The sequence below is a fragment of the Nymphaea colorata genome, chromosome 3 (assembly GCF_008831285.2).
Source record: "Nymphaea colorata isolate Beijing-Zhang1983 chromosome 3, ASM883128v2, whole genome shotgun sequence".
NCBI classification, from domain to species: Eukaryota; Viridiplantae; Streptophyta; class Magnoliopsida; order Nymphaeales; family Nymphaeaceae; genus Nymphaea; species Nymphaea colorata.
In genome coordinates, this window is record NC_045140.1 from 23,952,232 (window position 1) to 23,962,801 (window position 10,570).

At 38.8% G+C, this 10,570-nt stretch overlaps 1 protein-coding gene across 1 annotated transcript; it reads left to right on the forward strand.

The window, feature by feature from the left end:
- Nucleotides 1–1,112: 1,112 nt before the first annotated feature.
- Nucleotides 1,113–8,776, forward strand: LOC116251070 (BRAP2 RING ZnF UBP domain-containing protein 2). Its single transcript, XM_031625141.2, has 12 exons — nucleotides 1,113–1,403; nucleotides 1,548–1,663; nucleotides 1,778–1,886; nucleotides 2,067–2,181; nucleotides 3,879–3,976; nucleotides 5,775–5,881; nucleotides 6,591–6,840; nucleotides 6,964–7,017; nucleotides 7,141–7,284; nucleotides 7,391–7,455; nucleotides 7,954–8,008; nucleotides 8,397–8,776. The coding sequence occupies exons 1-12, from the start codon at nucleotides 1,185–1,187 to the stop codon at nucleotides 8,547–8,549; spliced, it is 1,485 nt and encodes a 494-aa protein (XP_031481001.1). The 5' UTR covers nucleotides 1,113–1,184; the 3' UTR covers nucleotides 8,550–8,776.
- The last annotated feature ends 1,794 nt before the right edge of the window (nucleotides 8,777–10,570 follow it).

The following is a 10,570-nucleotide window of genomic DNA, read 5'->3' on the forward strand; positions in this document are numbered from 1 at the left end:
CCACATAGATGAACGCACCTTATTCCGGCGCACATTGATTGGCAAATGGAGATATTTCTTCGAAGATTGATCCACTGGAAACAATCTCCGCAGCAACAGTCATGAAGGGTGAATTTTTAAAAGATTTCGTGCCAGCGGGATTCAAGTCGACGTAACCGTTGCTGGAGACGTGGACGCCCATTTTGAAGGTTTTTTGTACATATACTCTTACCACACGTTAAATAAGCATAGACAAGCTGAAGCTCGAACTCAAACTGGACTTCGCTATTAAATGGTTCGTGCTCAAGCCAAGCTTAGGCATGCGAGTTAGAATCAAGCCCAAGTTGGCTTCACTCGTTGAACACCTCTACTTTTTGGCCATGTATCATCACCATCCTTGCATAATTTTATCTACCTTAACTTTTAAGCTTCAAAAATGTTAATGTTGGCATTGTAACAGGAGGAACACTAAAACTTTAAGTTGTAAGTTTTAAGAGACAATCAATATGTAAACAAATAAACAGTTACAAGGTATTAACATACAAATAGTCTATGTGGGCAATTGCTCGTAAAATTTGGACCTAAAGAGACAATTGATTAATCTCTTTTTATAAGGAATTTGGTGACAACAACACTCAATTACTGTCTCGTCAATTACTGGAACAATTGTTATGGTATTTCATGATTTTGGCTCACTTTTTTGGGCAGATTCATTCAACTCTAAGTTGCTACTACCAAACAGTCCTAATTATAGTAACACGTCGTATTGTGAGCGTCTCATGAATATGTTATAGGCACTAGAGCTATTGTTCTATGAACCTGTCCCAGTCATTATAACATATCGGGTTTTAAGTGCGGCTATGATCTTTTACATTGATAAGAGTGTTCATCCCACTAAACGAAGCGTGTAAACGGATTACGAATCTAAAATGGAAACTATATCCATTATCCGACACACTTATGAGGGAGCTAAGATCCGGCTAGACCCTGTGACAAGTGAGTTTCAGATAACCGAAGTCCACTTGATCTGGATCCAGTCACACAATTCCTGGGGGAGGAAGTGGACCATCACAGAGGGCTTTGGGTCGGCTCGGTTTTGTCTTCATTTATTATGTCCAACCCCGAAACAACCACTGAAACGTGAGATTCTCGCGTCGAAGTTTGCTCTCGAGTCTCTCTCCCTCCCTCGTTTCGGAGTTTCGACGATGTCCGCCACCTCCGCGAGTGGCTCCAGCCAACCGGACGACGCATCACACCGGCCGCCGGCTGAGAATTCCGATGAACCCGGCCAGCCTTCGTGTTCGGACCTCACGCAGACAGTCGCGTTCTCGTCGGGCAACCCACGGATTGAGGTGACGAGAGGAGTCATGCGCCTTTTCTGCAACCCTTCCGAGCCCCTTGATTGCATCTCCCACCATCTTCCTGTGAGTGACTTCCTATCTTCCCCGCCTACCCCTCGGTCGATTGCTTCATTCTGAACCAGTTTCTTTCCTCTTTCTCTTGTGCTCGTTGGTTTGCTCTGTCTTCTTCGGTTTCTTGTTTGCCAGTCTTGAGATTGGGCTATGCAGGTTGGGAGGAGTCCTCTTCTTTGCGTTCTTGACGTTCCGAACCACATGAATTACGCTGACTTCTGCCAGTTCTGTGGGTCCGTCATTCAGCATATTCTGGAGATGCGAATCGTGAGGTGAACCCTTGCGAACCGTCAAATGTTTGATTCTTTGTGTCCTGGAGTTGTTTAATTCATTTTTCTCGACACCTGAATGAACTCTGACGACGAATTTCTGTCGTTGGGTTTTAGAAATGATGGTATGGACGATCACTATAGCGTTCTGATCAGGTTCCATGATCAGAATTCGGCTGATTCTTTCTATCATTATTTCAATCAGAGATGTTTCTCGTCTCTGGAGGTTGGCCTTCAAAACTTTCTTTGCGTGCATTTTTGTGCAATTAATTTCGCATTTTCCTTTATCAGCATAAAATATGTTCTCCATCATGCTTTTCTCAATTACATGGAATTCCGAAAGTTGGTGCTGGTTTGGATCGTGTCAGTGGAATCGAGTTTAACGGTTTGTTTGATTGAGATTCAGGTGGAGGTATGCAACGTGCTTTTTACAGTGGATGTACAGTACACTGGCTCTACGGAACATGCTCAAACTTCTGCTGTTGGATCAATGGACCTACCTAATTGTCCGGTCTGTCTTGGTAAGTGCGCTATCATTTTGTTTGAATTTTTAAAAATTTAACAAAGTAGAATGTGGAATGCCATCCACCATCTTGGAATGCTTTGCTTTGTTAAGGAATCTATTTACTTTTGTTTCTTTCCTGTTGTACAACTAATTATCCATGTTTTGTATATTTGAAAACTCGATAAGCATGAAATTTAATTGAGGACTTGCTATATGTGTGCTGTATACCACCAGGAGGGAATACATTGTCTTTCTTTTTGGTTGAAGAATTGGGGATACGATCTTTTTCTCATTAGAGTAAGCAAAGAATATGACATGTCTGGCATGAAACAATTCAGCTGTCGTATCACATCATCCCTTAGAGGTTCATGACTGCGAAGCTTGCCCCTTGTTATTATCCTTAATTTTGTGGTTTACTTGTGGAGCGTATGTTCTGTGCTCATCATGAGCTGGAATGTGAACGCACCTGCAAACTTAACCTATCATGTCCGATGTCCTCATATTCTTAGGAGTACAGTTCCTTTTCTTTGGACTACTCTTTTCCCTGCAGAGTCTGGGATTGAAGGTGGAATAGCGGTTGCTTAGGTCATCCATAGTCTCCTGAGCTCATGCATGTCATTTATTTGGGGTTCCCTTGATGGGATTTCTTAAAATTGTATGGCTTTTTCTGCACGTAGTTCTTTGGTCAATAACCTTCAATCTACTAATGGCTTGATACCTTGCAAAAAGAAAGAGAAGGAACAGGCTCGTGAATTTTCTCCACTTGGAGTTTCCATTCATTGATTAGTATGTATGGAATACTGACAACCTTGCCTGCCGATTGAAGTCTTGATCATTTGGGCTACTGCAAAGAGAATAAAAACACTTTTTGTTGCATTCACCTGTTTAAGGGGAACTTTTAAATTAAATTTTATGGTTTTCTAGAAGCTATGTTACTGTAGACATTGTGCGTGAGATGGATATTAAAAATATTTTAGTGAAAATGTGCTATTGGAACACAAAAATGCCCATATCACTTACCTTTTCCCTCCTTGTTCTTTTGTAGTCTGGTTCTCTTCCAGTGCATATTTTTTGGCCACGTGCATATATCTCATGAGTTCCAGTGTAAATGCCAATATCATGCAACGCGATTTGGTTGTGTAACTAAGTAACATGCAGGTGTTACACCCACACATGCATACTCACTGGATTCTTATGCATTTGTTGCAATCCACATACCCTTTTGGAAGCTGTGTTGTCCATTCTGTACCAACTTCATATCATGCACATTTTATTATTTAGTTGCCTGTTAGGTATCTAGAAGTTAACAACCTTGTATTTTGTTCCCATGGAAGTCTTGTTGGAAGGACTTTGACAGTTGACTGCATAGGGTGGTCAGATTAGGTTATTAGTTGAGACTTGAGACTAGAAGAATGAATCTGCACTTTTGAGCTGTGTGACTGCAACTGGAGGATGGGCCTTTGATGTCCTTGTTAATGTGTATGACAATAAAGATAAGAAAAGATCTAAAAATATGTATTGCCTTCCTCGATATGACCATCCCTATGCATTGGCATGGATTATTTCCACTTGCCTGATCGCTGGTTTTCCTGCTTATACTAACTTTTTTGTGCTTCTGTTCTCTAATCTGTTGCTAGAGTTTATTTTCACGTGAAAGTCACTCCACACAAGTTTTTGTTGATTTGTGCTGTTGATTCTTCTGCATCTATCCAGAGAAACTAGACAATGATGTGAGTGGTACCCTGACAACAATTTGCAACCATTCTTTTCACTGCTCGTGCATATCAAAATGGACTGATTCTTCATGCCCAGTAAGTGTATATATGTTACCTTTTCATAGCAGCCTTCATTAAAATCTTTCCGTAGAGTTTTGTAGATTTAGTTCCTTAGCTCACGAGGTTGCTGAATTGACTATACGGATAATGTGAATGCACTTAGAGCCAAGTAACTAAGTAAGCAACTGCACAAAGCATAAAACGTGGCATAAAATTTTAAAGCCTTTTGGGCTGATTTGGAATAAACATATGAAATTAATATGATAACTGATGTGAGTTTGCAATACATAGAGATAGCTTCCAGTGTTAGAAAGTCCAATGAAGAGGACCTATAGTATGCAGGCTTATAATGGTATATTTTTTGTGATTTTGATATTGGCGTTTATCTATAACCTTTGTTGGGATAGGAAATATTTCATGCAGCACAAATAAATAAATGTCTATGAAGTAACTAGATCCTAGTATCTACAAGACTACAACCATGTCTACCATGACTTATTTTTCTTCCTCTCTGCATTAAATGCTCTTTCTTTAGCTTTCAATCTAGAGAGACAGTGACATAGCAGTCATGTTTTGAAAGTTGGCACTAATTACTCAATGCACACAGAGGTACGTAGTGCCAATTATTGTAGTTCAAATAACTAATGTATCATTATGTCAAAAACTGCCCTTTGAAAAGGAAGCTTCTAGATGGGAACATGAATATTGAAAGAGCCACTCCTGATGATGTATATGAACCAATATGAACCATCCTATCAGTTTGGCTCATATACCTCATACATCATCATGTTGAAAATGCCCTTTGGAGAGGAGGTTTGTGATGGCATGCTCTTGAAAATGTTACTCTTGATGTGACAGTGACTACATCTTAGTCATCCAGTTTAACCTATTATACGCTCGATATTTTTTCTCATGCTTACTGGTTATCATATTCCAGTAGCTCATACATGAGTGCATATGTGTGTGCGTGTGTCTGTTTATAACTTTATAGAAAAAAGGGTTTTTTGTACGTTTGAGCATAACAGCATTTGTGTTAAAGCACAGGGTTGGTTATATTTGCATAATTCAGCTATAATTTGATGCTTCCAAAATGGCAAAATCGGCTAATCAACTAGTTTGCATGAACTGAGGGGATGTTTTGTGATGCTATAATGCATGTTTTTACCAGATGTTCCACCACATACTACCTATCATCAATTTCTTTGGTGTTAGAAGACAAAGGAACTCATGGATGGAATAAAAACAGAAATTTACATATTACATGAAGCGCAGCCTCATCTTTTCAATCAAAAACTTGAGGCTCTCTCTCCTGCAGCACACCTCTTACCTCCTTTTTCTTCCCCCTCATCAAACCACTATCTGGGCATTGGTTGGTTGTTGGCAATGCTTGGATGGCATTTCTTGCGCATATACCATTCACATGTCTACAAAATGGTTGAGATGTGGACTTTGTCTATTAGCCTTCTGGACATTGTCTGATGCCCAATGGTTGGAAATAGTGTGGATGGTTGCATCTTATTTGTGTGATTCTCCATCGATAGAATTCTTGCCTGGATTTAGACCACCTTAGGCCTGTTGACTGGAGAAATAGTTGTACTTATTTGATTGTGACCTCCCAATGGCATTGTATTTGCTCTCCTGTAAACTCACAAAATATTTAAATGCGTTATCATGATCCAAATTATTTATTTATTTTTTCCATACAAGACATGTTGCTCTGATCAACTTAACTCGAAGAGTGAAGAAGTTGCTTGCTTGTGATTTTCTTTGCTGTTTCAAAAAATAGCTCTAAAGCTGTAATGGTTGCACCTTATGGAGTTGTTTGTCATTCAAGGTTTGCAGATATTGCCTGCAGCAGCCTGAGAAATCAAGGTGTTTTATCTGTGACACATCAGAAAACTTGTGGATGTGTGTTCTCTGTGGCTTTGTTGGGTGTGGAAGGTAATTATTTCTTTTTGTTATTGACAAATATTTCAAGTTTTTTGGGGTCTACTTCTAACCTTTTTAGAAGTTCATTAGTTTAGAGGGCATTTGCAAATGATGCTAAAAAATCATGACGATGGCAATGATGTTTGAGATGCTGCTGCCTGCTGGTGTTCATAAAAAATGGCAGAAGGAGATTGAGCTAATGACGAGTGCTTGAGTTAATCATGACGTCTGTGACTGGTATGAAGACTGAGGTTCGCTAAGTGATGTCGCAGTGATCAGGATTGTAAAGGCCTCGGGTAACTTTCATAGTAGGGAGTAGCAACTACAAACTCGGGACTTAAAAGCATATTGTCAACCAAACACAATTTTTTGTCCTTTGCGCACTGTGACGAGCTTAAAAAATTTTGCTGTTCAACACTATAACTCCTAAAGTAGGATCAGCAGATAAGTAGTTCCTGGAAACTTATGACAAGTGAGGCTTGCTCTTTGGAGCAGTTATTTGGGTTTTGTACTTGTGAAAGCAAGACCATGTTTAGCAAGTTAAGATGATACCAATTATCTGCCTACTCTAAACCCTAATCCAATTGATCCATTGGTGGTTAGTGTCCTCTCTCTCCCTCTTTCTCTGTAGTAGAGATGCAGATGTTTTGTAGTCTCATCATTGTAACACCTCTTTCTTTGCATTCATTTTCTGGCTTACTGATAAAACATCCCCTTTCAGGTATAGAGAGGGCCATGCTATCAGGCACTGGAAAGAGACACAGCATTGCTATGCTCTTGAACTGGAGACTCAGCGAGTATGGGATTATGTTGGGGACAACTATGTCCATAGGCTAATTCAGTCCAAAACTGATGGCAAGTTGGTTGAGTTGAATTTCCATTGCAGAACTGCCGATGATAGTTGTGGAAGTTGTGAATGTAGTGGGGATTCAGGAATGAGTGAGGCCCTTTTCAACAGTAAAGTTGAGGCGGTAATTGCATAGTACATGTTATCTCTTCAATGGCCCATTTTCATGGTTCTCCTCCATTATGTTAATTTGGCATCTCCTCATGGGTCTGCCTCTCCTGTTATCTAATAAACATGATTCTGGCAGATAGTTGATGAATATAATGACCTCCTCACATCTCAACTGGAGAATCAAAGAAAGGTAAGGTGTTCATTCATTTTAACTTTCAATTTATTTCTTTGCTGTTCTTCTAACTGTCTTAAATTATAATTTAATGATCTGTAATTTGGAATACTGTGTTTACCTGAGTTTTATAATCTGCAGTATTTTTCATCTCTTCTACTTGAAGTAAAGGAAGAAACTGACCGGGCGATTACAGAAGCAGTTGAGAAGTCTGTAAGCTTGAGGCTGCAGAAGATGCAAGGGAAACTCCAGAAATGTTCTGAGGAAAAACAATTTCTCAACGAAGTAATCTTCCTGAAAACAGAAGACTTTCAGTTGGTTAATTGGTGTAGTCTGCTATAATTTGGTGAATATAGTTATTCTAATCAATTATCTTACTGCTTTCTTCTAGATCAATGAGAACCTTCTTAAGAATCAGGAAATATGGAGTAAAAAACTCATGGAGATTGAAGAGCGGTATGTTGCAACTTTATTTTTCTTGAATATCAAAAAGTTTTAAGTTCCCCCTTTGTATGTTTAAACTGTTTGATATTTTTCCATGTGAAAAAATGTGTCAGGAAGTCCGTTTTTGTTCTTCTGGGTGTAGCTTAACTCGTGGTACTGCAGTCTGCTTTATACTGCAAAACACTATATTTAAATAGTTTTTTCTTCCTTTTATTTATGAGGGTAAATAAAGGAATAATTTACAACGTCAACTATTCGAGTTGTCCCCAACTGTCAAATCGTGTAATCATAATCTTGCATTATATGTCACTACAACCTCGGAGTTTACAAAAGGAAAACTCTTTCGTGTTAACCCACTTCATAACTAGTGCAATGGTAACAGAACTAGATATTAGATTTATTATATACTCTGGCCATTGGCAACTTAGGATAGTCTGTACTCTGTGGTAATGTTGTCATATGTGGATATGGAATGTGTAAGAATAACTTGTTCCTGTAAAATCTGTACAGTGAGAGGTTGACACTCAAATCAAAGGATGATAAGATACGGGATTTAGAAGAACAGGTAACCCCTAAACTTAATGTTAGTCATCAAACTGCAAAAATATTCTTCTTTTGTTTGGTGGCATGAATATGGTTTCTCTGAGCTTTCTTTTAATATTTAATTTTTAATGTGAATCTGTTTGCAAGCATGCTGAGACATGCATTGTGATTTGCATGCCTGACATGGGTGTGCACTGTGGAGACCAAAATGGATTTCATAAAACCAGGTGGGTGTTGAAAACATCTCCTCGAACGGTGAACGCTAAACACATTATTTACTGCAAGCGTCTATCTCAAAATGTGGACTCACCAGCAGTAGAGTTGTTTTCTGAATGTCGAATTTAGAAATTGATACTCCTAAAAGCACTGTCTTTATCAATCAATAACAATTTGATGTTTTACCTTGTCAGCTTGGAGATTTGATGATTTTAATTGAAGCACAGAAAACGTCAGACCAACTGCCCGACTCTTCTGGTGTCAAGGAAGGGACTGCTCTACCTCTACCTTCCGAGCCTTCTCATGGAGGCACAAGGCGATCTCCAAGATCCAGTAGAAGGAAGTAATTGATGGGGCGTGTTCTTCTTGAATGTTGGTTAGGCGAGTGATGAATGTATGTGGTTTTGTAAGGAAGTATGCGTGCACGTTGATTTAAAAAGGGGAAAGTTGGGAGAGGGGGAGGGGATGGTTCGTGTTCAGATGAAATGAAGAGCTCCTTGAATTGTTTTGTTGGCCTTGGAGAGGTTTCAGAAATGAAATAGTTTCTGTATGTGGGGAACAGCATTATGCATTCGCGTGAACTTTAAGATGGAAATGGAAATTGGAATAAGTGGAGGAGATCATCCCAACCCACCCCTACGAGTCTTTTTGACCAGATTGGGAGAGACTGGGTGGAGTCTTGGATCTCCGTTAAGGCTGTTCTTACGCTGGGCTGAGTTATCTCGAACTCTAGCTCAAGTCCCATAAGCCGCAACTCAATCTCTAAACTATTAAAACTCGAGCGGCTTAGCTGATGTGTTTCAAAGAAAAAAAAAGAAAATTCTTTTTGACATATAAAGAATGACACTTGTATTTGTGTCATCTGAAATAACTAATATTGGTATGAAATTCTATTTAACTTGTCCGTTATGTGCGTTTTATGTCATTTTAACGCCATCTGACGTCTTAAGCATCATAATTAGTGCAGCATTTCTAAATAATAGAAAAAATGAATTGATCGACAGCTAAAAAGTACGCATTAATATGGCAGTGGCAGGCAAGATCCGAACGAATGTGAACATTGTCTATAGTTTTAGACTTTTAGTTGCTTGTATATACATATAAAATATATGTATTGATCCTTAGTCATATACATTTTCTAAAATGCCTTGAGAATTTTGTTCCACGAAATCCGAGAAACCGGACTTGTTCCGGGATTAAAAGCTTACAATAAATGAAGCGTTCTTTCAGGAGTCTGTTCAGGCGTCTGTTGAGTAAAGGGCAAAAAAAGCAATAAAGGAGCATGTTCTATCAGGTCACATCGCCTCTACGAGAGGCTAAACATTCAACCCGACAGCTCCTCCCTACTCCGTGCAGGACAGCTGACAAATCCAGCTGGGGGTTCCAGGTCTCTGCCTGCCATTCAAACCAGAATAGATAGAACGGTTGCTTCAAATAGTTTCTTGTCTGGGCTCGTTTTCTTTTTAGAGGTCATTAAACAGATTCAAACCCATAAGATCGCATCCTGTTAACTGCAACTTAAAAACTATAATCTTATTTTTGAATGATGTATGAAAAACTATTATTGTTCTTATTATTTCGTATGCGGCTGAAATGTCATAATAAATAATAACATGCTTTGACTGATGGTATAACAACTTCACTAACAAAACACTCATATTTATGTTGCTTTTTCTTTTTTCAACAAAAATAAAAAAAATGGTCAAAAGTACACGAATAACTGTTTTAAGAAGAATAAACTGAAACCTTGTCTCATACGTGACCGAGTAGGTTGTGGGTTGCAGATACTAAAAAGGTTTATGCGTCTTTTTATAATAATTCATGATTCTGTGGTTTCTTCCGTAATTTTCCGCTTTCTTGACAATATGATGTACCACTCTCGTTGGGCTAACTTTGTCTTGTCTCCACCTCGATGCATCAATAACGTCAACGTTTTGTTCCTTGACCCCATGAAACTTGCATGAATCTAACAGAGAGAAGAGAAGGTTGGCCACCAAAAAGGTTCCGCCGACGAAACCTGCCACCTTTTGGATCTCTTGCCCAAAATAATCAAACCTGACCAAATCGAGTCGGTAAGTTAGGTGGTAAGTTATTTATCAAACCATCCAACACCCCTTTATTATTAAAAAACAGCCCCTTAAGGTGCATTTAACAACAATAACATTAACCATAATGTTAAATATGATTTTGTCATGAATATTGAGGTGTATTGTATGATATTAGAGTGTATATTTTATGGATTTGCTTAATATTTAAAACAAATTTATGAAACACTTGGTTAGTATTGAATAAAGTACGAATGATATCCGATCCGTTCGTGCCCCATCGACATCTATATCCGAGTCATCAGACGCTTCTTTGACCAAAG

Coding starts and splice junctions, on each gene's coding strand:
- LOC116251070 (XM_031625141.2), top strand. CDS start 1,185: ATGTCCGCCACCTCCGCGAGTGGCTCCAGCCAACCGGACGACGCATCA. Junction 1,404..1,547: donor GCATCTCCCACCATCTTCCT/GTGAGTGACTTC, acceptor TGGGCTATGCAG/GTTGGGAGGAGTCCTCTTCT. Junction 7,285..7,390: donor AAAAACAATTTCTCAACGAA/GTAATCTTCCTG, acceptor GCTTTCTTCTAG/ATCAATGAGAACCTTCTTAA.